This window comes from Thunnus thynnus, chromosome 18 (assembly GCF_963924715.1).
Source record: "Thunnus thynnus chromosome 18, fThuThy2.1, whole genome shotgun sequence".
Taxonomy (NCBI): domain Eukaryota; kingdom Metazoa; phylum Chordata; class Actinopteri; order Scombriformes; family Scombridae; genus Thunnus; species Thunnus thynnus.
In genome coordinates this window covers 11,349,733-11,377,653 of record NC_089534.1, presented here as the reverse complement: position 1 = coordinate 11,377,653, position 27,921 = coordinate 11,349,733, and the positions used below count along the sequence as shown (strand labels likewise).

General features: G+C 37.9%; 1 protein-coding gene across 3 annotated transcripts; it reads left to right on the top strand.

Annotated features, from left to right (window-relative positions):
• The first annotated feature begins 1,010 nt into the window (after nucleotides 1–1,010).
• gpcpd1 (glycerophosphocholine phosphodiesterase 1) lies at nucleotides 1,011–24,803 on the top strand. 3 transcript variants are annotated; one of them, XM_067571515.1, is made up of 21 exons: nucleotides 3,431–3,781; nucleotides 4,076–4,166; nucleotides 4,594–4,684; nucleotides 4,822–4,906; nucleotides 6,143–6,218; nucleotides 7,340–7,381; nucleotides 7,728–7,851; nucleotides 8,110–8,350; nucleotides 8,522–8,684; nucleotides 8,773–8,902; nucleotides 9,032–9,086; nucleotides 9,185–9,277; nucleotides 9,723–9,800; nucleotides 16,824–16,863; nucleotides 17,547–17,605; nucleotides 17,845–17,910; nucleotides 18,015–18,151; nucleotides 18,345–18,480; nucleotides 19,098–19,258; nucleotides 20,736–20,770; nucleotides 23,093–23,269. In XM_067571515.1, the coding sequence occupies exons 2-21, from the start codon at nucleotides 4,109–4,111 to the stop codon at nucleotides 23,134–23,136; spliced, it is 1,914 nt and encodes a 637-aa protein (XP_067427616.1). In that variant the 5' UTR covers nucleotides 3,431–3,781; nucleotides 4,076–4,108; the 3' UTR covers nucleotides 23,137–23,269. The 3 variants fall into 3 exon arrangements, with proteins under 3 accessions (XP_067427615.1, XP_067427616.1, XP_067427614.1); XM_067571514.1 differs by lacking the exons at nucleotides 3,431–3,781; nucleotides 20,736–20,770 and adding an exon at nucleotides 1,011–1,217 and having other exon boundaries at nucleotides 23,093–24,803; XM_067571513.1 differs by lacking the exon at nucleotides 20,736–20,770 and having other exon boundaries at nucleotides 3,432–3,781; nucleotides 23,093–24,803.
• The last annotated feature ends 3,118 nt before the right edge of the window (nucleotides 24,804–27,921 follow it).

Genomic DNA, 27,921 nt, shown 5'->3' with positions numbered 1-27,921 from the left:
GAAATAAAATGCACTCTTAGTGATAATGGACATAGAATGAACAGTGAAATTGATTGGCCTAATCATAGAATATAGTCTCTATTAAGACACGGTGTAATTATAAATACTATATTATGTTGAATAAATTGTAAGGCATACTCTAAAAGTAGCCTATGAAATGTTTTAAAACACAGACCTACTTGTGCAGTAGCCTATTCACATGCTGATAATTGTTACATATATTATTTTTTTTACATTTATTTATCATGCTGGTCATTTTGGTACTTAATCTATTTGATATTAACAGAAATGGCTCAGCTTTATATCTTTTCTTTCCAGTTGCCAGCAAATTCAATTTTTTTCGAGTTGCCAAATATCTTGATATTGTGATCACTTTCATTTCTGGCATTATAGTGTTATTGGGTTGGGAGATGTGAGTGCATCTCTAATGAGATCGACCACAAACATTATCCCTGCACCATCTAATCTGTAAGTGTTTCATCAACTCTGTAATTCAGTGTTTGGAGAATATTTCTCCTTCCTCTTGGTCTGTCTGGCATTTTCTCCTCTGCTTAAGAGACTCTTAAAAGTCCACCTCTCTACTCTCAACAGTTTTTCACCTCATGAGCTCTCCTAAGGGCTATGATGCTTTGTGAATAACTTTTGTCTTTACTAGGATCTATTCTTGTGAGGGGAAATTCTTAAAAAACGTAATACTTTTTCACTTTGTCACGAGGAAGCTTTATTATATGTCATCAATCAGAAGTGAAACCAGTCGTTTCTGGGGGGAAACCCTGAACTTCCAGTCAAAACGAAACGTTGTTTAAAGTTTAATCGTAGAATAAGGGTGTACATGGTGGTGTTGATAGCAGATCATCTCCTCAATGCTTGTAAATCTGAGGATATTTGAGCTACAAGTCACCTGATCTCTGTCTGTCCCGGCCGGCCACACTGTGAAAAACGAGAATTTGTTCTGAGCCCATCAGCGTAAAACAGCTGAGTTACCTTATCAAATATTAACATTTCAGTTCGGTTATGTAATTGATCGCTTTCTCAGAACGGGTCTTCTGTTTTTGTGTGTGTTTTGACATATTTTCGGTCGCCAGTCAAGGCTGCAGTGTTCATTACGTCATTGTCCCAAAACAACTCGAGTCTCCTCCTATTTAGCGTCGGACCACATCTTCAAAACAAGTCATAATCTTCCCGAAAATGTGCAAATGTATTGATTTCTTCTAACGGTACGTTCACGCTCTGTTGTCATTCTGTCGCAATGCACCGTCAGTGATATTTATAGTACAATTTACTCTGCTCAGTTACAGCTGTCTGTAGCAAACACACACAAGCCGGCTGATGCTGCATTTTACAGGACCTCGTAAACTTCTACACTGCCGGTTAATAACATGATTAAACCTATAATTATGTTATTATTATCTTATTGTTATTTCCAACAACCATTTGATCATAGATGACGGTATAACCAAAATGACCATGTAACAAAGATTTGTTAAAGGTAGGTAAAGTTACATAATAGACTATTACAATGTACTGCAGATTTGAAAAAAGAGAAACCATGCAGCTATTTGTATGATTTTTGGCTAATTAATTCGCTAAAAGTTCTTAATTGTGTCACTTTTACTGTCATTCACAGTATTGCGAAAAGATGCGACTTTCATCTTTGCGTTTACCACTTTTTAAAGGTCGAACATGGTGCTTTAACCTCAAAGAAATGCTGTTACCGACGGTACTTAAACACATCATATGCGACAGGACAGAGTAAGGATCCGGAGCAAGGCGGTCTGAACCAGCCTCGTCAAGCGGCGACAGGAAGCACGAACACAACATGCGACATGGAAACGTGCCTTCCACATAAAAGTGCGAAATATTTGTGAGGGTAGACTTGGACCATTTGAGTCCACATCTGGAAATATTGATTATCTGATTTATATTTATATAATACTGAGGCCACGAGCATAAATGCTTCCATTGCAAGTTAAACCACCACAGAAACAGTTTGATCAGCCTTCATAAAAACAGACTATTTTTAAAATGATTTACAATGACTGAAATTTATACAATCGATTTCTGGAAATTGAATATCACAATATTATTGTCTAGACGTTGTGTCAAAGGATCCTGTGTGGTATGTACGTAATTGTGGTGGCGAATACTAAATCCCTGATTTAACTAGCGTCTCAATATGGTCAAATTTGAAGACAGATTGTCTGTAAATATTAGAATTAGCCTTTAAAATCCAACATGTGTAATATGTGTGTAGTCATAGATTGCAAACATCACTTTGGGTCATTAACCTCCTAAATTACTACTAATTAATATATTATTAATGGTCATGTTTTAAACCCACATCAGAGGGAAACTTAGGCTGTCAAAGTTGACCAAATTTCCACCATCAACCGCTTAGAGTGCCATCTAATAGGGGATGCCAATATAACAAGCCAATTTCACTATGCGCCGGAAAGAGCTGCGGTTAACATGCTCCCAGCACCCTTATCGAATGCACTGGCATCCTCTGTGGGGCCTGCCCAGAGCACTGATATGTTTTGGTTTTAAATTATGTCATGTGGAAGGTTTTAGTTATCGGTGGTGTATTTATTCTAAATAGAATCTACACATTTTAGGCTGTATTTGTATTTATGTTGGATATTACTCATGAATATTTTGCATGTACTTTGTATGTTTCCAAACAATCGGCACATTTCCGTTCTATTTAAAGTTCACTTAAAATTATATTAATACTTAAATTCTATATTGTCTACTAATGATTTCCTAGTGTGAGTTTTGCATGTCTTTCTTGTGTTGTTAATTTTGATTTGATTTAGTTGTATATTGTAATTGTAATCAGATTTGCTACATAAAATTTATTTTAAATAAATCAAATATTGTAATAAACTAAAGGTATTCAAACTCATGTATTCACATTCCACCTGGGGTGAAGTTCACCTAGGACAATGGTTCTCAAACTTTTCACATCAAAGACCACTAAACTGAGACAAAATAAACCACAGACCCCCATTTGATAAGATTTTGTTCCAGGGTGCCCCATCTGATTTTTGCTTTTAGGTGCTTTATTACACAAAGTGTATGAAACCCATGACCAAAATAGTCATACATTCAGTCATTATGTTACTTGTGGATGGAATTTAAGTGAAAATAAATGATTCCCCTTTTTGCTGGGGACCCATGGTAACAGCCTCAAGGTCCCCTGGGGGTCCCGGACCTCACTTTGAGAACCACTGTTCTAGGGCACCAAATGTGCTGGGTAGCAGTTTTCTGTGTAGTGTAGGCTTTATTATTAGAAAATGCATCTGGAGTCCTCTCCATCCATCTCGATATAAATCATATGTTATAATTATGAATGATTTATTCCTCCTCCATTACACTGAAGCGTATGGTTTATTCTGAAAGTACACACCGGAAGTTTTGCGTTTTCATTTCCGTTAACTTGATGTTTATGTAGCTGAGTGTTTGCTAGCGGTAGTCAATCTTTGTCTAAAGTCAAACAGGTTATCCAACGCCAGTGTCAGAAACTCGTATCGTGGCCAAATTAATGTCACAGGGAAGCTTTGACTGAGCCGTAGGCGTTATTTTTTAAAATAATTTTAGTTAAGTTCAAGCTTAACATCGAGACATTGTTTCGTTAGAGGCAGTGATGGCTAGCGGTGGACTGAGTTCAGGTTTGTTTTCGCTCAGACCGAAACCTCTCAACGCGGTAGTCGAACCTGGTTCACTGTGAGTGCTCCATCTTTGAGGCTCACAAGTACCGACACCTAGCTGCCAAAAACAAGTAGGTAGCTGTTGTTTCTCCTGTGTTGTGGTTGTCTTCTCTTTAAGTTGAATGTCTTGCTATTCGTTGGATGTTAGCTAGGGGATGTTCAACTGGTCAATAGGTAACCCGTCACTAATGAGTCAGCTGTGTGATGCTGGTTTGATAACGGCTTTAAGTTATCGATACAGGCAGAAGCCGCACTTGGCACGCACAGGAGTGTACTCTGCCTCTGTATATCGCTTAAATTGTACCAGACAGTCAGTGAATGAAATAATACTATTTTTTGACAGCCTGTTTATGTGCTTTTTTTAGCTTGTTTTCCGCCGCAAGTCTTTCTCTGTGCCTATGCCCACCATGGAGACCGCCGAGGTGACTTTGGCTGTCAGAGGAGAAACATCCCCAGGTATGGCTGTTCAACTACACAGCTACAAATCAACGCGTCTGTGGACTCTTGTTACTACATGATCTGGTTTCATAATGCAAGTGTTATTACTTGGTTTCATCATTTACTATCTATTTGTGCTGTATAGTGCTGCCAACAAGTTGTGATGTGAAAGAGTCACTTTTGTAAGAGTTTAGTTACGTTCCTGGGGGAAAAAGAGGTGGTTAGGATTGTGAAAATATGAAATTTACCAAGTTTTCACACATTTATAAGACAAGTAGATGCAATATTTGGTGGCCCATGCCGGCATTTCCTTGTGTAGTAAGACATTTCAAACATGTTCATGTCGAAATGTTGTTGTTAAAAACTGTAAAGGTTGCTGTTAATGTCAGTCATATATTTATTGTTGAAGTTACATCCGGTAACAGATCAATTTGCTGGTTTTTAGGTGAAGTGATTGCAGTTACTGGCAGCTGTGAAACCCTAGGAAGCTGGAGCCATCAGAAAGCTGTGATCTTACATCCTGATGGAAATGATGGGTAAGTTAAACACTTTAAAGAGTGTGTTTTGTTTTTTGTTTGGTTTTGTTTTTTTTCTATCAAGTTACATGCGAGTGGTTATCATCTTTCTATATTTCCTCTCTAAAATATCAATGTGTGTGGTCATTTCTTGACAGAAATACCTGGACTAGAACCATCACTATACCTAAGGGAATTGTTTCCAAGTACCGCTATTTCAAAGGCTTCTTTCTGGAGTCAAAGGTGAGCAGAGTCTTCTGTCTGTATAATGGTGAAGCAGTAACACATTCATTTGGACAACTTTTGAAAGCTGTGTTGGCTGTTTAAAAAGATGGATATGGGTAAATTTGATTGTGATGTGTTGCAAAATTGCTTTTCCTCTACTGTCAAAAGTATTGTTGCATGTCATGTGATGATTTCAGGTGTTTTTTTATAGCTTTTTATAGCTCATCAATAGGGGAAAAAAAGAGAGATTTTGTTAGCTTGTTTGTTAAAGTTCTACATTTGCTACCGTTACAACTTGGATCAGTCACAGGATATCACGTTTTCTACATCTGTGTTTATGCTCTCAGAAACAGCTGTAGGCCAATGTTGTGGAATAGCGAGTCCTGGGCAAACTGCCAACTGGCTGGCTCTAATCTAGGGTCACGTTCAGACCAACATATGCACGTGAGCTTTTCCTGAGCCTCTGCTAAGCCTGCCTGTATGCACAAACATAGCAGGGATCAGATATCCCTGGAAAAAAGAGAGAGTGAGTGAGTGAGAGACAGAAATTTGTCAGACATTTCCCAGAAAAAACTCTCTCTCGAAGTATTTGTGTGTTGTTTTTATTTTCAAGGGTGGGGCTTACATTGTGTGAGTCTTGACTCAACTTCCTCATGCCTGCATAGAAAGCCCTCACTTTGTAAATTACTTTGGCTTGAAGTTCCTTTGAGCTGAAACTTGACATTGGCTTTCTTTCCACAGTTGTTGCAATGTTAAAGAAGTTTCCCTGTGTGGTGATTTATTCATGCAGTTTGAGTCGAGCTTGAAATTTAAGAAAGTTACTCCAAATACCTGTGAATGAACTGTAGCAGCAATAGAAACACTTTTTTTAAGTCATGGATTATGTTTTTTTTTCATAGTTGTTGTTGTTCTTGTTCACAGTGTAATATTGTATTCAACACAATCATGATGTAATTACATTACAAAGGTCAAAATGTGTTGCTACAAACATATTTTTGCCATAGTTAACGGTGATTTAAAGAGCAGCTTTAATGTGTAACACAAGAAATGTTTTTTTTTTTCTTTCCTAACAAATCCACATTTCAGATTTCAACCCATGGTGGCTGACTGCCCTAGCTGGGGATTGGTGAATATACCAGCTCTAATTCCTTTCTCACCTTTTAGTCCAAAGACGACTCGGAGACCCGGACTGAAAATAGAATCAATGTATCTGATTTGAAAACCCTAACATTGTACTAAACATTGGAATTGCAGAATGCAGATGGTCCCTGTCAAGTGATAGTCAATATGTGGGAGACCCATCATCAACCCCGCACGATGAGCCCCACAGGTATAAAACAACAACAACAACAAAAAAATGTTCAGTTTGGTTGGGTTTGGCAAAAGTGTGTCATACTCGAACCCCTTGTGTAGCTCCCATTGCTTACTCTATAGCACTATAGGTTAAAGTTGCCTTCGCCCCTCAAGTTTGTTGTTTTTGGGCAACATGTAATGCATTTAAAATAATTTAGATGTGTTATTTATGCTGCAATACTTTCACTATTGTTTCTTACCTCTGATTCAGACATAACTAGCCGAGTAGAACAGACGTTAGTTTGCCAGTAAGTCACAACAGTAGACAACCTTGATGTTACGCTTCAAGCCCAGCAAAATGCACGTGCATGTTTGTTGCGTCATTCAGCGGGAGCGGCTTAGCAGAGCGATACGAGAAAGCATCGTGAATGTTCAAACGGCCTGCCGCAGCTTTAACATACCACAACCTGTCTGCAATGTTTGTTCTTCAAATGACATCTGTGATTTATTGATAGCGCTCTTTTGCAGAGTGCACGTGCTTTGGCAAAGATGAGGGAGACCACTCGCTGGATTAATATATAGTCAAAGAGGAAGCACTCCAGTGCAGTAGATGTCATGAGCTGTCATTGTAGACCTGTCTAGTTAAAACACCAATGTGTTGGCTTACCACAGACAAAGCTTATTGAAAATGAGCTTGATAGGAAGAATAGCTGCAGCCATGTCCGCACCCCGCTTGATGCACTTTTTCACTCTGGCCTGGCACTTCATCCTTGTGTTTTTTTGTTTTGTTTTGTTTTGTTTTTTTCTTCAAGAAAATCTCACTGAAATTTTCCCACTAGGATTGTTACAAATATGAGGTTTATGTCTGTATTACATTCAGAGATGTTTGTTTGTCTTTTATAGTTTTATTAACATGCTGCTAAATTAACCTCAATGACATGCTCACGTTAGACTTCCACTGAAAGATTTATCTGAATCAAATGTGTTTTATTGCTCAGTCAATACTCTTGAAGTGAGAACAAACCAGAGTTACTTAAATTCTGTTGGAACTGAGATTTGATATTGCTTTTGGAAAAGCTCTGGCTTGATCTGACCTCAATTTTTGTATGGTTGAGATTCTTCTATCTTTTTTTCTAATTCCTTTTTCCTTTATCGCAGCATCACACCTGAATATTGACGATGGAGAATTTGGAGTTCACAGTAAGTTGGATAAACACAATAGCTATAACTAATCCTATACATCTAGGAGCTCTTGATTCTCATTACCCACTAAAATCGTCATGAGATGGAAGAACTGTAAAACTAATTTGCTTTCTGATGTACTTAACGCCTCTGGGAATTGTAATCCCTATAGACATTGTATTCACTTCCTCTTTTTTTATTTTTGTACAGTAGAGGTTTTTAGGTCGTTCCATTATAACAGAACAAACGGTTGCCTCTTCCCTGCTTTTGTTGCTGCCACCAGTTCTCTGGTCAGCAGTCATGGCAAACAAAGTGGACATACATTCTCATCAAAAGCTTCCTCTCTGTGTCCTTTTTCTGTTAGATGGGATGAATTGTGTTGACTCCGGGTGGCTGACGTGCCAGACGGAGATTCGCCTGCGTCTGCACTATTCTAAAATGTCTCCGGTTTCCATCACTAAGAAGAAATACAAGAAGTCTCGCTTCAGGTAGGGAAGACACCCAGGTCGAATTTAACACCAGCCAGAGAAAGTTCTGCTTGACAGCGATGTGAGACGGATAAGTGGATCGTTACAGCGCTATTATTACCCTACCTACCTGTTAGTGTTGTGTAACAGAAACCCTGCACACAGAATGACAGCAAAACATAATTTTATTAAATCTTTTAATGTTTTGATGCATTACTTTTTGTAAATATACATGGCTCTCAATATGACCGTAGCTGTTTATTTTACCTACCTATCCAGGATCAAGCTAACATTAGAGGGCATTGAGGAGGAGGAAGACGAGGAGGATAATGAGCTCAGTCCTTCATCCTGGCACAAGATGACCAGCACTGTGGAGACCAGTATGATCAGTGCCAATGGCTATAAGTCGCGCCACTCACAGCCTGAATGTGGGTACGCTCTGGAGCCCTCGCAGTGGACTGAGTACAGTATCCACACTATGGACCCAGACAACCTAGAGCTCACCTTCGAGTTCTTTGAGGTAACACTTAACCAGTAATTTTGTACAACCCATCTCTTAATAAGCTATAAAGAGGATTCTTGACTGCTTGACTAATGCGAGTGAAAAAATAAGAACAAAACAAGCATCACGATTAAAATAATCTGGTTTAATTTGAGCAGGATTATAACAATCCATCATCTGTGTTTGCAGGAGGATATGAGTGAGCATGTAGTCCACGGGGACACTCATCCTGGTCATGTGGGCACGGCTTGCCTCCTCTCTTCCTCTTTTCTGGAGAACGGCAAGGACACCGGAGTAGCCACACTTCCCATAATGGGTCGAAATTCCCGACAGACCATCGGGAAAGTCAGAGGTAAGATCTCGAACCAAAGAATTCCAAAGCTGCAAAGCCTACATTGAAAGTCTCAAACATGTTGGCTTACTTTGTTACTCTGTTCCAGTGGACTACCTGGTGATCCGGCCCATCCAGGGGCTGCAGTGTGACATGAGCTCCTCGTTCACCAAGTACTGGAAGAAAAGAAGCACCCTGGATGTGGGCCACAGAGGAGCTGGTAGCACACATGCAGCCAAGTGAGCCTTAACAAGTCTTTAGCCCGGATAGGATAGAGTGATTTGCATAGAACTTGTTAAAAAGTAAATACATCTATCCTGTGTCTGTTCCATGTCAACATTTTTTTTTTTTAAATTTCTGTCTTACAGGCACCACAGAGTCAGGGAAAACACCATAGCCTCTTTCAAAAGTGCTGCCAAGCATGTAAGTTAATCAGATGATTAATGCAGTTAAGTGAGTAAGTGAGTAAATATTTACCCATTAATTCTGCTTTAATCGTGTGTCAAATTATGTTCATTTAGGGTGCAGCCTACATAGAGTTTGATGTTCACCTCTCCAAAGATGCTGTTCCCATTGTTTACCATGATCTCACGTGCTGCATATCCACCAAGAAGGTATGGACATACTGTATGAAAGTGACTTTGTAGTGTTCAAATGTGCTGCTTCTGTATTTTATCTTGAATATTACTTCTGTAGGTTTTTATTTTTATTGAATTCAATGAGTAATTTTTAAAATATTTAGGAAAATTGTCAGTATAATTGTCAGTATAGACAAATGTATATCACAACTAAATTTGAGGTTATGCTGCATGATCAAATCTTCTAGTAATGAATAGAAAACATGTCTTTAATAAACCTTTAGAATATTATATGTAAAATATTCTTTTAGACTGAATCTTTCTGTTTAAATAGATCACAGTGAGTTTTTAAAAAAAAAAAAATTGTATAGCAGTCACTGTACACTACATTTTGGACATTTGTTCCTGTGGGAATATTTTTTGTTGTGGACAGAAAAGGCTGTAAACAATTAATGTGATTCTTTTTTTGTCCTCTTGACAGAAAAATGACAATACTTCTCTGGAGCTTATTGAGGTGCCAGTGAAAGACTTGACATATGACCAGCTGCAGCTTCTGAAGGTAAGAGCCTGTGCTGGCTAAACCTGTGTGTCAGGGGTGTGTCACATTCATGCTTCTCAGTAACCATGAGGTCAGGTTAAGCTGCATGGTGAAAATAGGCTTCAGAGCTAGTTAAGTGGGAGGGGCATCACAATATGTATTTATGTTTTACAGGCCACAAAGGCAGAAATTCAGAGAAAAAGTTGACATTTGGGGCTACAGCTCTACAATACTGTAACTAACATTTAGTAACATCTGTAGCGCTTCACAATACCGAGCACTAGTCACTCATCACACATCCAGTCTGTTTACCTTTCAGCACTTCATTTTGACCTATTGTTTCTGCTCAACCTTACCTGTTCTTGGTCTCTTGGACGAATGTCAGGCTCAAATATGTGTGAGACTGTGGACTGTCAAATGAGTTGGAGTAGGGCTGGGCGATATGCACAAAATCAAATATCACAATGTTTTTTGATTAAATACCTCCATATTGATATTGCGACAGTATTGTAGGGATGACTATAGTTGCTTTCATAAGATATTTACACAATGAAATTTTGGATAAATAATCATCAGTAATGTGGATATAATGACTAATGGGTAAAAGCAAATAATGTAACAGCTAGAACAGCTCAGAATATTACATCACTTTACTGTGATGCAGCCTTTGTGGACCCCAGGACGAGTTGCCAAGTGTAATGGCTAATGGGGCTCCTGATAAACTAAACTAAAGTGAAGACAACACCATATCACATATAGCATATATGCCATATCACAATATTACGACATCCAACATCTAAGACAATATCTAGTCTCATTTTATGATATCAATCATAATATGGATATATTGCCCAGCCCTAAGTTGGAGTATGTATTTTGAACCCAATTAGTGTTCAACTGAAATTGCATCAGCGGAAAGACATGGTTGTGACGAGTAACCTTATTAACAGCTTGATTTCACTCACCTGGTTCCCTGTAACTTGGACAAATCTGGTTTATTACATGTTTGGCTCCTATTTTTGTATTTTATTTTTTATTTTTTTTACCATTAAAGTAATTAATGGAGAAATGAGACAGTGTCAACAATGCCACAAAGAAGTCTGATGTGGCAGAAAACAAAAGTCAATCAGGAGGTTTTATTCAAGCCAGATTACATAAACCACTTTATCTGGAGATAAAACTAAAAGCCCACACTTCCATAGTGTCAGTAATAATTCTTAATAGACATTTCTCATGGAAAAGAGCTTAGCTGATTTGGACTTGCCACAGCAGCTAAAGCAGTGACTGCAGTAATTACATTACTGATGGCCCCGTTCCATTTAGGCCCCATATAAGCTGTATCAGGATACATCATCTGACAATGATATCTGATCCACAGGCCTTTGTTTTACACCTGGTATATGGAACAAAACACTCAAATGAAATGGAGTCATCATTAATGTTATTAATTACAGTGTCCTGACAAGTCGAACTGTCTGCTGTGATCATGCAGAAACACTATGTACAGTGGACAGTCTTGACTAATACTTTTATCATTTGTTCAAAACTGCAGTGATTGCATGGCTGCTTGTTTTTCTGGCCCCGTTGCTCTTCTTCTAGCAACGTCATCATGCTCCTACATCTCAGTAATTAGCTTGGTGAGCATAAAATTGTTATTACTGATAGGAATGATGGTGATAGTGAAAACCATGAGCAGAAGACTCAAGTTGAAATAAAGATTTATATTAAAATAAACTAGCAGTATTACCTTTTTTAATCTATTATTAATATTAGAAGTCAAGAACTTTAGTGTCATTATGTGAGCACAACGAAATTGCAATTGCGTCAACAGCAAATAGTGCATTTGTACAGGAGGCACTGATAAGAGGAGCACAAAACCATTGCGTCTGGGCACGCCGCCATCTTGCCATGCGTGCCGCCATCTTACATCTATCAGAAGTCAAAGAGGTTGTGGTAAGAGCCATCAGCCCAGGACTAAAGCTGCGTGACATGCTTAAAATAAAGACTAATTTGACCCTGCCTCAGCTAAAAAACAATATTAAAGGGACATTACTAAGGAGATGACACATCAGACCTGTACCAAAAATTGATAAGAACTAAAAGAGTCAGCACAAGATTTTGTTAAGAGCTATTGACCTGAAAGACAGACTGCACTTTGCATCCAAGGAGAGTGAGTCAGAAGAACACTACAGTGCCGATCTATTCAAAAGGAAGTTTCTGAGATCAGTGGAAACCGGACTGCTCAATGACAATATCAAAATTTCAGTTCAAGCCCTTTCTTGCTAACCTGGATGTGACAGATGAAAAGATAAATGAAGCAGCTAACCTTGAGGCTGAGAGACTCAACAAGTTAAACAGGAACAGCACCAAGACACCCAGAGAAGCTGAGCTGCAGACAACCAGCAACACTTTGGACAGTTCACATGGATCTTCATCAGCCCAGAGCACACAGCCGGTGAGGAACACCAAATATCTCTCCAAGGAAAAAGTAAAGGCTGCTTACCCTTCACCGGGGCCTGTGGTGTACACCCTGGAAAGAGAGCTTCAAACAGAGGCAGCTGAAATGAAATAGATATTGCTTGTTTCCACAAGAACTGGCAAATCAAAGAACTACAAACAAATGGCAGAGAGCAAGGACACGTGGAGGATAGGCTGCATGCTTTGCCAGGACAAAGGAGAGGCAAGAAGCTGTAGTCACTGCTTCAAATGTGGTCAGCTGGGCCACATTCCCAGATAATGTAGAGCTCCATGCCAGATGCAACAAAACTGCAGAGGGTTGCTGCTGAGGGACCGGCAGTGACTGTCAGAGTCACGCCATTGCCACTAATCTGTGCAGACATGCACAGACATGTAGCTGGCAGGAACACAAACCCCTGTGTACAGCAGTCAGGTTAGTTGAGCGACATTTAGAGATACAGAGAAACAAGTTATCAGAGATGTACAATCTTGATTACCTCTCAGCAAAACAAGGTAAAAAAACTCCAATTGGGAAAAGTAAAATGGTGAAATGTACCTTTGATAATGTACCAGTGACAGCACTGTAGGATACAGGCACCCAAGCAACTGTAACAAATGACAAATGGCAAGCTGAACATCTGCCCAATAGTACTGTCAGAGCAATAGATGAACTCTATTGTACCAGTACCACTAAATGGACTTGGCTGATCAGATGGAAATACCATTTATGGGGTGTATACCCGTAGAATTCAAAACTTAGCAGGTCAGATACTATTAGTGCTAGTCAGCTAGTGCCAGTACTGGCTTCCAGTGACCCCCAATGAGGCAGAAGATCATATCATTGGCTTTAATGTAGTAGGGGAAGTGATTAATGAGCAACTTAAACAACAGCAGGGTGTTATATCCAGTGACAGTGCCAAAGAGATCACTAGCGGTGCTTTTGACATTGACTCTGGTGCGGCAAAAACTTTAATCCAGCTGATGCACGCTCACTAGTCCAGTAGTGAGGGGATCATGGTAAGGATCGGCAAGAGTAAAGTTGTCTTACATCCAGCCGAAGTCACCACAGTGAGATGTAGTCGATTCTAGGCTACCCAGACCTGAATTGAACTGTTTGCTTCTCAGGCAGGACTGGGAGCTGTGCTGTACCAGCGCAGTCAAGGCAAGCTAGAGGTAAAAGCCTATGGGACCAAAACGCTCACCCCTCCAGAGAGCAATTATTACCTGCACTCTCGGAAGCTAGAGTTTCCGGTGCTTAAGTGGGCCATCTGTGAGCACTTCAGAGACTTTCAAGGATCCAATGTTCATAATTTTTATTTTATGCAGTATTAATGTTTGTGGATGTGCAGTATTGCAGGTTATGTTGTTGAGTCAGAAAAAAGTGAGCTGTTTGAAGAACTTTGCCTCCCTACCTCTCTGACCTCTCTACCATTTATTAATAACATGAATTCACTACATTCAGTATCAAGAATGGATGTAATTCACAACACTCTTCAGGCTTGACAAGATGTAAAGAGGTTTTATGGATCCTCTGTCAGAATCTCTCTTAGCTCCTCTATTCTCCAATCCAGACCTGCGACCCTCTGTTGGAAAGTCCCTGTTGACAAAGTGGAAAGAATGTGGTACACATCAGTTTCACATCAGTTTCAACTTATTGAAGGTTCCCTTAAATCCTTCGCAGATCTAAGATCAGAGTTTGAAATTCCAAAACAGGACTTTTATAAATCTTACAAATTTGTCACTTAATTACGACTCTGGAAGGGTCAGTATGACTATCTCTGAGGTTGTCAAGTATAGAGGAGATTCTGGAGAGCTCCACATCATCATCAAGAAAATCTCTTTGATTTATAGTGCTCTGTTAGTCCATCATAGTTCTTCCTTGACCCCACTTAAGATTGTATGGCAAAGAGATCTGGGATGCGATTTTAGTGATCTTTTGCACACGATGTTAAGAAAGATGTATCAATATTCATCTTCTAGATTTCATTGTTATAAAATATGTACATGTATGGATATGTAATATCGATGGATCAATTATCCATATTTTCTGGGAATACAGAAAATTAAAACACTTTTGGAAGACAGTACACGATCTGACTGCCAAGGTTTTGGAAATCCCGTCGGACATTACACCAGTACACTATATCTTTGGTACAAAACTGGACAGGACACTAGACCTCATATCTGCGAAGAAGTTTGGCATAATATCATATATAGCGAAGAAATGAATCTTGCTCAACTGGAACCAGCAAAGACCCCCAACATTTAATTTGTTCAGACAAATTCCAAACGAAACACAACTGGAACAGCGCACGTATACCATTAAAAAATAAGGGGGATATCTTTCTGAGAACATGAGAACCTCTAGTGGACCTCTGACCTCTATGTACTGTGACCACGGTTGAATTTCTATTTATTTATTTATTTTTTGTTCTCATTTATCTATTCCTAAACATTTTGTACTTTATTTCACTCTAGTCACTATTACTATTATTTTTATCCTACCTTTATTTTCTCTGTACTGACTTTGGATTGTGTTTGTTATAAGATGAAAACAAATACAGAAATAATTGGAAAAAGAAAAGAAAAAGCAAGTTGTGATGCAGAAAGAGAAGTAAAACTCTGCTTGTTGTTGTTGTACATTACACTAGTGAGAAAAGAAGGCAGTAGAGTCTCTGGCTGCAACAGTAAGAATTAATTGACTCACAAAATACAAACAGAAAAACAAAAGATACACAATTCTGGCATTTAATCAACAAACAAGTGAGTCCTACCACTTCTAACCTCCTCCAAACCAATTTACAAATCTAAACCAACCCTTTACCAGCGCACCCATCAAACAATACAGTCATAAACATTATTACTATCCTACAATTTTCACTGTATTTTCATCTTACAGCACAGATAACATGCAGTGTTAATACTGTAGAGCAGCACTGACAGTAAAAGAAGAGAACAATTATTAGCTTCAGTCAGAAACAAATAAAAATGGTTGTCTTGGATTTTTTTATTATAGTAAAATTAAGTACTTTTCCACTGGCACCCATGTCTCATTATTTTGCATTTCTATTGCCTTGGTGATCCATTCTTTCTCAGTTGGTGTATTTAAAGCGATCCATTTATTCATGATTAGCTTCTTTGTGACCATACATAGCGAGAGAAAGATCTTTTTGTTCTTTGATGATACTCTGGTGAAGTTATGCAAATCTCCCAGTATACATGACTGTGGTGTGAGTGGAATGGCTATATTAGTTTGGATCATCGCTTGCTTTGTTATACCAAACTAAAGATCTTAAATTTTATTTTAGTCCCACAACAGACGGAGCAGAGTTCCTTCCCTGGCCTTTTTATATAGTTGTGATGGGGTTTAATATAATCTGTTAAGTATTTTAAATTGCCTTAGTTTTATTTTTTACAACGGAAAGGCTGCGTTGCGTTTTTCCATGTATCGTTCCTGGAAATATCATTCTGGAGTTTATGGAGGTCCCTGATCCATTTCATTGCACTGAAGTCTTAAATTGATCATTTGTGCTTTTGGTGCAATATTGTGTAAAACATTTTAACTATATTTTTATTGATCAAGTTGTGGTTAAAAAGTATGATTCCAAATTCTTGTGTGTCAATTTGTCAATGATAATATTCTTTTTAATAGAATGCTGTAAAGTGAAGATGATTTAAGCATTCACTTCTTGGGATATTATGTTCAATTATTTATTCATTACAGGAACAGTTATATGTGTTGGAGCTTAATGAGTCCATTGTCTTTCCATTCATTACATTTTATGACTGTTTTGTTTACTGAGTTGTGCCATAGTGGTTGATTTATTGAGGCAGCTTTGTTAATTCAAAGGATCTTTGTACATTATTTTAAGATGTTGGACGCTTCAGTTGGGCTTTGCATGATTTCCTTTGGAAGTGTTTTCATAAAATATTGACATTTCGTGTCAATGTTTAAACTTTGTAACGTAATTTCTTCAATGTGTTTCCGATCTTTGCTTACAGAGGGATCAAATAAATCACTAACTTTCTGATAAGCAAAAGATAGATAACAGTGAAAGAAGTTGGGTAGCTGTAGTCCACCTTTTCTGTTTGAACTAGACATCTTTAAAAGTATGAACATCTTGCCTTTTTCACATGGTATATAAAGGCTGAGATTGTTTTATGCAAATCTTTATTCATCTTTGCTGTGTTCACTTGACCCCACAGAGATATGGGAAGATGTGACCATCGATCTATATTTGACTTTATTGTATTAAATATTTGTGTGATATTTATATCTTGTGTTTGGTAACTATTTAAGAATTAAAATTAAGAATATTAATAAACATAAAATGCCAAAAAAATAAAAAATAAACTTTTAGCATCACTACCACCCTATTTACAAAATCCGAAACTGAAACAAACAACCAAAACCTCCACACCCCAACCTCCTCCGCCTCTCCACTGAAAGCAGCACCTGGGAAACAGAGCAGATCAGATCATGACTTTGAAGTAGCCCTGTGGCCCACTCAACATTGAATAAGATAATGTGTAGTAATGTAATCATTCGTTGATTATTGATTAATGTATGCTTTCTTTGTTGCACAGCTGGCCCACGCCACTGCGATGAAAGGAAGCGATCACAAAGGTATGCACATATTGTTTGTGTTGTGTTTATTTTCTACAGACCTCACCACCATCTTCCAGGAACATGTTGAGAAGCATCTGGCCTTTATTGCAAAAAGCATTTCAGTTTTGTTGCACGCAGTATATCCTCATACAAACTGTGGATTAAAAAAATGGCATAAATTCAATTCTGATCCAGTAACAGTAAACATCTCTCTCTGATACATACAGAGTGAAATGCGGAACTTTTTTTTTTTTGTCATTTTTGGGGTTGTTGAGTAGATTTGTGTATTGTTACTCTAGCAGTGTTCACTTTCCTTTGTGTTGGGTTGAACTTGGTGAAGTTGTTTTAATTGGCTGTTGTATTATCAGTTCTGGTGGTTAAAAGTTCATCTCTGTCAAATATACAGTTTATGGCTGTGAGATTATTCTGTTTATTTTATACTGTTTGTCATGTTTGCATGTTGCCATGGCAACATGTGCCGGGTGGATTAGTCGTATCTGTGGTTGTCATAGATTTTATTAGCTTCTAATTATAGATTTTATTTGCATCTAACAACTCATACGGTCCTACTGTCTCAACCTCTGCGAGAAAACTCATAAAAATCAATGTCCTCTCTCCTCCTTAAAAGGAAATGCACAGTACTTTCTGTACTTGTACAGTACAGAAAGACAGAAAGTAACTTGTGTTTGTTTATTGTTCAGATCTGCTGGACGATGAAGAAGAAATTGATGAGCATCAGCCATTCCCCTCACTGTCACAGGTAAATGACTTCATTATCATTATTATTATTATTAAATATCTTCAGTAATCAGTATGAGTTGTTGCTCTTACCTCCACAAGGGCAATGAACTCCATCCCCTACACCGACAGGCGCTGTCTGACAAATCTCGGTCAAATACCTGTAAAATAACTAGTTTTTTTTATCACCCACTTCTCCTCCTCCACTGTCTTTATCACGTCAAAGTAAAATCAATCAATAGCATCCTACGTCTTTTACAGATCTTCCAGGCTATTCCTGAGCATGTGGGCTTCAACATCGAGCTCAAATGGATTTGCCAGATGAAGGTGATTAACACAGTATATTGCAACAATTATTTTGATGGTAGGTTTCATTATGAATTATGCTCTTCTCATAATAAACTGATTTGATCACTGCTCTATATTGACAGGACGGGTCATGGGACGGCAACTTATCATCCTACTTCAACATGAACACCTTCCTCGACATCGTCCTGTCCTGTGTTCTGCAGAAAGGCGGCAAAAGACGCATTGTCTTCTCCTGTTTTGACCCAGATATCTGCACCATGTAAGCACAACGGGCAACTGAGGATGAATAATGCCTAGATTTGATCAGAATGTAGAAACTGTATAGTATTCAGAAACAAAATGACCTTACATGGTGATGCAGTTATTGGCCTGTATAAATGGTTTATTTAACTAATAATTTCCTCTCAACTATCAAAAGGTTTCTTGAAATCTTTTTGATGTGTTCCTCTCAGGGTGCGTCAGAAGCAGAACAAGTACCCCATCCTCTTCCTGACTCAGGGAATTTCCGACAGGTATCCTGAACTTATGGACATCCGCTGCCAGACAACTCAGATCGCCATGAGTTTTGCCCAGAGCGAGAACATTCTGGTGAGCAACAGTTATAGAGAGTCAAATATTTATCATAATAACCACAGAAATTTCCACAGTCTAGACAAAGACATGTAATACTTCAGTGTGATGAGTCAGGCAGGATGTTGTATCTGAAACATTTTCTTCACCCTCAGCAGCTAAAGCACTAATATAATCACGTCAGTACTGTGCTGAAGACATTTGGCTCACATCGGAATTTTTTTGTTCCGTCTCTTAACAAGTACCGCTGCAGTGCCTCGAGCAAAGGATTTGAAGACATAGCTCAAACTTCTCAATGTCAGTCAAAATGAGAGTTCACTTAACAGACAAGTCGGCAACAATAGTTCAGTGTCAGCTGTTTCTAAAACATGCTGAGTGTTTCTAGGAAGTGGAAAAAGTCCAGACAGCTTATGCAGCGTAATCTGAAGAATGAACAGTGTTTGCATATTCATAGATTGAGTTCGAGTTTGAGGCAATTTAACATTTTTTTTTGTGGAAAAGCCATGTCAAATACAAATTATTATTCAAAGAGTCAAAAAAAGAGTATTTTTATATGTCTTATAACATGTCTAGGGGAGGGGGGTTCATAAATAAAATCTTTCTTCTCACTGGACTCCCTCGTCTGCTCCTTTTAGGGAATCAGCGCCCACACTGAGGAGCTGCTAAAGCACCTTAGCTACATCGGAGAGGCCCAGGCTAAAGGTCTGGTGGTGTTCAGCTGGGGAGATGACAACAACGACCATCAGACCAGGAGGAAGCTGAGAGAGCAGGGAATCGATGGGCTCATCTATGATAGGTGGGTTAAAATGTAACACGCTTTTCTGTGGCTGCCATGTCGCTCCTTAAGACCTCAAAGTCTTCTACTGTAGACTAGAAACTGGGGACGGGTGGATATAAGATTCAATCTTATATCAGGATAAAAACACTCACACTAATTTAATTGTGGTGGATTTCCATTATCGGGATAACCGTGAATATCCTCACATGAGCGTGAATATCCTGTCTAGCTTACTAATGTTCAGCCTTATTGATTTTTGTGATTTATTTTGAATTGATATTTGCCACAAGGGAGAGCCTGCATCTTTCCAGTCATTCGTCACCATGGCTGACGGCTCAGAATGTGAATGCATGGATATCAGGTTGATAGGTTGATTGTTTTGTTTTGTTTTTCCTCTCATTGTGATTCAGTTTTTCACCAAAAAGGATGTTCACAAAAAAAGATATGTGTCCTATGATGCAAGAATTGTTTCTTAACAAAATGTAAGGTTAAGTAACTCCAGTATGTTTTAGTGCCATTTTAAAAGCATTTTAAGCATATTTTGATGATTATCAGGATAATATTGTTAATCGCCATGGCCAGGATGATCGTGACATGAAATTTTAATATCATCCTATGGCTACTAGAAACACAGACACAAGCGCAACCATATCTGTGCTGCACATCTAATATTAATAATCAGAGAAAAGCGTCTTTGTGTTGTACAGACTACTGTCACAAACATATGTAGAGCATGTTTTGTGTGCCAAAGCATTTATTCTAATGAAACATTCAGTTAATACTCAGTACTTTCTGGACATGTCTGTCGAGATGAACATTCACATAATTGTGCGTCCAGCTACAAACTTTGCCTGTTACGCAACACCCTGTATTGCAAACTGTCAGGCACTCCCTGTGCTATTGTGTCTCTGTGTCACAGCCTGAAGCAGCACCCGAGTTATCAAGCAGGGCTTTCAGTTTTATAAATATAATTACTGCGTTCACAACACCGCTCCTTGTCATACAACTGAATGTGATTACAAGGCCCTTTTTAATCAGCGCAGTTTTTCAAGGGTCAACATTATATAAGCTAGCATTGGCAGACCTGTTAATCACTTGGCACCTACCACAGCTGTTGATGAAAATGGATGATTATGCATCGAACATTTTGTGTGTGTGACCGTGAAATTGGTTACATAAAGCTTGGGTTGCTAGCAGGGTGAGAATTTCCCTTTGTCTCAGCAAAGCTGCACGGACAGCAGGACCTGTTTGTTCAGCCGTTTCAGTTCTGTGTTTCACTGTACCGTGACATTTGCCCCATATTTATGTTTGCACTTTGGCCCAGACCTTTACCTACCCCCCCGGCAGAAATCAGATCATAGGCTTTATATATATATATATATATTTCAACCCATAAAAGTCCCTGCAGTTTCCAAATGCAACCTCTTTTTAACATCTCAAAACATAACATTTTACATCTCTAGGCTGATGTTATAACTTTGCCTCTTTCTTACAGAATTTGTGAATGCTTGGTGCCATCTCCAGATTCCCGTAATGTCTCTCTGGTTCCTGGCTGTGTTTTGTTAATTTACCCTTGGCTGGTTTTTGTTCTCCCCTCCCCTTTAAATACTGCCTGAAAGCCCATATCTTACTTATTAATATGCAGCATGAACAAATTAATATCCCTTGACAATGATACAAGACGGTTGACTTTTCTACACTTTAATGCTACAGAGTTTTACGTGTCAGTGGCAATTATTGATTTATATTTTGAGATTTAAAAAAAAAAACTTGGATTGAACTTAAAGGGAAACGTCTGTATTTTTCAACCTGGATCCTGTTTTCCCATCATTTTGTCTCTAAGTGACTAATGGGGACAACAATTTGAGGAAAAGGGGAAAATAGGGTCCAAAAATACTGAAGTTTCCCTTTAACATGGTTGTTTGATTGGTCAACTGCCATGTTTATCATGTCTCTCGCTGTCCCTAGCTGAGGCTAGTTTCCCTAGCTGATAGCTAGGTCACTTCTTTTTTTTTTTTTTTAAATGGCTATGATTTGTTTTGGATACGCTTTGAAATGCCTCTTTAGCTCATGCTTGGTGTGATTCTCAATAATAATCAGCTTCATTATTGAAGCAGAAGAGGCACAGTGAGTAATTGACTTAATGATTAGTGTATGAATTAGTGACATATTGGCTTCTGTATGACCCAAAAATATATATTTGCATTTAAATTGCTAGTTTAAATCTAATTCATTCAAAGGAAATGTTGTGAAATAACACCGAGCCACTTTGACAACCACACATATACTCACTGTGTAAAACTTGTAAACGTAATGAAAGTGAATGGATGGATGGTGTCAAATAACTTGATCCAAGAGAAACCATTTAAGCCTCATATATATATATATATATACATGTAGCTATTCACCTCTCAGCAGCTTTTTCAGATGTCACAGCATATTCTTCACACGTATTTTCCATTGTTTGCACCTGAGTATTGTGGACAGTCTGCTTGTACTGCAGTTTGGTTTCTTTATGAAGCCGGTGATTGCACTGGATGCTCTTTGTAGGCTTGAAAATGAGTTGCACTGCTTTCATTTGGTGATGCCTTCAGTGACCTATCATATGAAACAAGCTGAACACAGAATATCTTTGAGTTTTTCTCGCTTGACAAAAAAAATCTCTCATTTGCCATACTGGAGGAGAGGACTCAGGACTTATTAACCCTCAGCTCTCTGGGCAGATGGTTCTGTCGATCCGTGCCTTTGTCAATATTGGCTGGACCTAATCCCATCCATGGCTTAAACCCAAACCTTAACCACCTGTAACCTGCAGCACACAACTCTCTGTTGTGCAGGAGTGAAAATGATCACGTCTTTGCATTTGGCCTATATATGAGCTTGCATAGCTGTGATAATGGGAAAAGGTATTTTAGGTTAGTAGGCCATTGTCCAGATGGGAACTGAATGAATCTTTTGTTTTTCCATACTTGACTAGTGAGGATGTTGGCCAAACATGTAATTTGAGCTGGTAGCATGAACTTAATCTGTTTCAGAGGAGGTTGTAAGAGTAAGCCACCCAAATGAAACTGATAAGCCAGCGGTAAGCGCAGAGTAAACTTGCCAGTTTATTAATCTTATTTCAACAGACCCTCGGGCGTTGCTTCACAAAATGTGGCACATGCCAGGCAAGTAAAAAGTGAGGTGCCCTAAATGTATAGATGGCACCCAAAAATCATTAAAAACACATGAACTAGACGGAGGGTCCATGTCACTGTCAAAACGGCAACCGGTGCATTCATCCCTCTAGCCAAAATGGATGCGGCAGATGTTGTTGCCATTAACATGGATGCATGAAAAATGAGTGTGGAGCTACTGCATGGTCAAACTACCATTTTACTAGATAGGTCGGAGCAGAACAGGAGTAGTTGCATCTTGGCCGATGGATCTTCTACCATTTTTGTTTTGCTTATAGCAGATAATATTAAAAAAACACTTCAAAATGAATCCATAAATTGAGTTTTTTGTAAGTTAGTACTTTTGCTTTACACATATGAAAGAGTCTTGTCTGATGTAATGCATCATTATGATTTTATATGTGATTTTTGCTTACATACAGTATGTAATATTGTGACACATAGTATATAGATAGGTTACACATTCATTTTGTGATATTTATTTGAGACACATCACTAAGCAGTACTACTCATCAGTGTGAATTTAAGTTTTGAGTAATATTTTGTAAATGAAACGTCGTTGGATGAGGAAGATTCTACTTTGGTTTTTGAATGACTGCTCAGACATCAGTATACACTAACGAGTTACTACTACCACCGATCTAACCGCAACGACGTCTCCTCCTTTTCCTTTTAGAATCTGTGAGGACCAAGGAGAGCAGCCAAACATCTTCCAGATAGAGGAACAACACTGCCTGCGGGAGGTTATTACAGAGGAGACCTTAAAGAGCTCCACCTGTTCCTGCTACTCCATTCCCTGCTCCATGGCTCCCTGCATCGACTCCAAGGCCCGCGCCGGCAGCGCCGAGTCCGATTCTGGCCTGAGCTCCTCTTAAAATCTTCCCTCAACTTCAACCTTCCAATGGACCTCACTGCACAGACATACTCAAGAGGGCCAAGGTCGGGGTGGGATGATGAAACAAAAAACATGTACTCGCTCGAAAATGACAGATCAGATTCATGTATATAATGATCCAAAAAGTGATTGAAGATTGTGACAAGATTTTACATTCTCTCCATCCTTCATGCATGGTCACAGTAGTAAAACCATCTGCACTCCACTGTACTCATTGACAGATGTTGTCTTGTATCGTTCAAAAGTTTTATTTATGCTGACAAGGGTGCTTTGCCAAAACATTAAGGCAGCCATACAAATGTTTTGTTTTTGTGTGATTGACAAAGACATGTCTTGGAAATCCAAAACATCTATTCAGAGAGCTTCATAATAGTGCAAGGATGTCAAATTGAGAAATCTTAACTTCACAGTAGATATTTATTTGGCCAATATGTCGTATTTCTTCATAGTGTAAGTGCTAAAAATGTAATGCATGTGATATTTTACGGGTGTAAATGTGTAAAATAAATTGTAAACTAAATCATCAGGTTTATGATAAATCCAGGATGATCAACTGCTGTTTTTTTTTTGTTTTTTTTCTGTTTCTGCTATCATGTCTATTCGTGCATGTTGCCATTAACTTCAATGTTCTTTTTATTGTCTCAAATAGCTATGAGTAATAACTACTGATAACTATTTCAGAAATGCAAAGCACAGAAACAACTGGAGGGTCTGTAGCACATCCATATTTGGGTTACATTTACATATCTACAAGAAATATGCATTTATTAGATGAATGCTTACCTCTTGGCGGATAGACTACAGCACCTAGAAGATTGATGAGTTTCCTGTTGAATGGACTGTTGAAAGCACTTGCTCCTGCGTTCTGTACCTTTTATTCCTACTTTATTCACCATTGATGATTAATAGCTGTTATTGTTTAAGCATATACTGTATGTATTCTTTTTATCTACCTGATTTAAGGAGAAGCAGAAGAATGTTTTATTTGTGACAGTGCACATGCTTACCGCAGCCTTAAGGACAGGGAAATCATGTCTTTTTTCCTTTTTCTGCCTTTTCTTTCAATATCACCAGTACCTCACTCATCATCTATAAGAATAGACTTGATTTCTGTACAGAATCAACGAATACTTTCCTATTTAACTTCACAACATCCATACTTCTCTATCTGCTGTACGGCAGATTATCTTAAGATACACTTGAAACGATCCAGCATTTTAGTATTAAAATAGTGTTTTAGTAAAAATTGATTGATAATGCTGCATTTTGAACACAACAAAGCAAACTCATGTACAGTATGTACTGTCTGTATAATAGGTTTCATTGCACAATCTATAACTACAAATCCTGATGATTGAGTCATGCATGGTCTGTATATCTGTGTGTGTGTGAATAACAAGGGAGAATGGATGACTCCGGTGTTTAATATTAACCACCACTTCAGGACCGTGTAAATGGAAATGTAAATAAAATCAAAACATGTATTTGCTTATTTTGTCTTTGACTTGTTTCTCTCTCACATCAGCTGAGATTTTTTTTTGGCTTTAGTAAACATTTTTGCTTTGCAGCAGTATAAAGTCATTCAGAGTGATTGTTTACTCAGAAAGCTTCAGGGTGATACTACTGCAAATTTATTATATTTATCACCATTATTAAGACAACAGTTTCAACTAGTTCAGACAATTACAGAACATATGAATTGCTCACACAACTGAGCTTTAATCAACATAAGTCGTATTTTGTTGAGAGTTGCAACATGACAAAATTACATGAAATAAAAAAAATGCCAAGACCTTCACTGCAAGCCAGTGTGCTACACACTTCGGGGGGATTTGAACATGTTTTTATTCCATTGGACATAATTTGCAAGAACTTATCAGTAACTCTAAGTTATTTCCACAGGTGACGACAGACAGATTAGGTCACTCACTTTTACAACGGGCTGTAAAGTGAAGATAGGTGATTATTTCTCCATCTGTTTTCTGCTGGTTGATGTCAATGTTACATAATCATCCTGCAAGATCAGAAACTCACTTCTCATATAAGCTTGGGGTAATAATGCCATTAGAGTTGGAACAGTTGTATTGTTGTCATAGAGAAGTAACTGAGTAGCATTTCTGATACTTCATAGATGTTTTTTTTATAATGTTACATCTTAAATGGCTTATTTTCTGTTTAATATTATAAAATAACATCAATATGGTGGGCTTTTTTGATTGTAGCTCAGAATAAAAAGAACAGAAATCAACTGATAGGCATGATTTTATGACATATACATTTTATAAACTAATCATTTAATTAAAAAAATGTAATTGATCCATTCAACAATTGTGAGAAATGATAAATCACTCTATTGATAATTTTAGTGACTTATGATTTTAAGTCATAGTATGTTTGTTTGCACTGGCACGTGTGCCCATCATATGCTGTTAGCTAATAATGTAAGGTAAGGTAAGGATAAGGGGCTGACTGCATCAGTAGCCGCTTTGCCCTGCATGTGCAGACATACTGAATACAGCCTACACCCATGTAACACTACAGTTTAGTCATTACAATTAGTTAATAATTTATAAGATTAAAGGCAGTAGTAGGCACCAATGATTATGCTTTTTTTTATCTCAGTCTGATTGTCTCTGGCAGTAGATATCAGAGTGAACCTTGAAACTGATGTATCATCGGTTAGTCTTTTCATTTGCAAATGTCTGAGCCCTTGTTTAAGTGTGCTTGATAAGAAAAAAAAAGCACATATCCTCTTGTAGGTGTGGGTTTAAAGAATACACAGATAAAAATGAAAGGATAACAAGCATACCTCCCTGCTCAGGTACTTATTACACAGGTGCTTAACCCTTAAGTGTTAGAGCAGATGGTGTTGTGAGCTATATAGGCTACAACTTACCCTGCTAAATTACAGATCATGAACTTTATAGTACCACTCACTGGGATTTAAAATTACAAGGAGATGCATACCTCTTCGGTTGAGGTTACAGATTTCTATGCCCATGTGGAGTCCATGTCTGGTCTATGTTAACTGGAATATATCATTTACACAGCAGATATTTTACAGGTCACAGCAGGAAAAGCATTAGTGTAATTAAGAACATTAATAATGGCTGCTTCCCATTTCAATGTGCCTGTTCCAGGGCAACAGCCTCACTTTGCACGCTGACTCGCAGGCATGACTTACTATATTAAAATGTAAAACAACTACAAGTATTACCAGTTAACTGTACTTGAAACGATCAAAACCAAAAATACTCATGTAGAATGTGGTATTTGTTTTATTATTATATACATGGTTGTGTTATAATTACTGATTAATTAACATGTAAGCAGCATTAAATGTTGTAGCAGGTTGAGGTGGTGCTTATTTTACCTACTTTACTATATGCATCATATTTTGCATATATTTTACATTCATATTTGTATGTAAAATGTGAAGTTATTCTGCAAAGTGACTAGTAACTATAACTGTAAAATGAATGTAATGCAGTAAAAAAAAGTACAATATTTCCCTCTAAAACGTATAAAGTTGCAGAGATTAAAATAACTTGAAGTGTCATTTATCTTACTGGTGACACACTGTGTTTTTCCCACTATGTGAGTTGATTAATGGGAGAGGAAAGAAGAAAAAACAAAGTTCTGATACACAAATCTGTTTTCAGTTTTTGGACTTTTTCTCTAATCTTTGATTTTTGGTGAAATATTGGATCATTTGAACATTTATTGAAATGAAACAATGTGAGAAGTTTAGAGGGAAAAATCGCTATTTGGTGGAGCTGTTATCAACTCACAGATATCTGAAATGTGACCTAGACTACATGCTGCTTTTTATAAGACGTCAAAAGCCAAAAAGGTTGGAAACCACTGGTTTAATCTCTAACAATGTGTTGTATTTTAAAAGCTTGTTATATTATCTGTGTCAAATCTTCATGTGAAAGGTAACTAAAGCTGTCAAATGAATGTAGTGGAGTAGGAAGTAAAATATTTCCCTCTGAAATGTAGTGGAGTGGAAGTATAAAGTAGCATAAAATGGAAATACTCAAGTAAAGTACAAGTACCTCAAAACTGTACATGAGTAAATGTACTTAGTTACTTTCCACTATGCTTAGTGTAATGTGAAAAGTAATGTGAGGTGTACTTACAACTTGTGTCGACCTAAAAAAATGGCTGAAATAAATCCAAAGATAAATTATAACAAACGAATACTGACGTACTTAAGGGTGGTCTGGCTTACAAATTAATTAATTGGGACCCCTGCGAGGTGATAGATGTATAATTATTGTGTTTCTGAATCAGATGTAATGTTATAGCGCCCTCTGTTGCACAGAAAAGCAACGTGCACTGATTATGCTGCTTATTTGGTATTTTTTAGAAAATAGGACATTGCAGAGAAGTAAAAACGATTGATTTGACACTGTGTAAAAAAAATAAGGATAGATATTAAACTGAACCTGAAATATATGCTCGCGAATTGCCATAAAATATTACGTAACATGGGTTATAAAAAAAATAGCATCACGTTTCCCTGGGAGTTGTAGTTCTCTTCTGCTCTGACGCAATTGTGTTCGTCTCGAAAAGCACTCCAACTCCCGCGATGACACGCGTACTCG

Coding starts and splice junctions, on each gene's coding strand:
- gpcpd1 (XM_067571514.1), top strand. CDS start 4,109: ATGCCCACCATGGAGACCGCCGAGGTGACTTTGGCTGTCAGAGGAGAA. Junction 9,801..16,823: donor ACCAGCTGCAGCTTCTGAAG/GTAAGAGCCTGT, acceptor TTTGTTGCACAG/CTGGCCCACGCCACTGCGAT. Junction 17,911..18,014: donor AATGGATTTGCCAGATGAAG/GTGATTAACACA, acceptor CTATATTGACAG/GACGGGTCATGGGACGGCAA.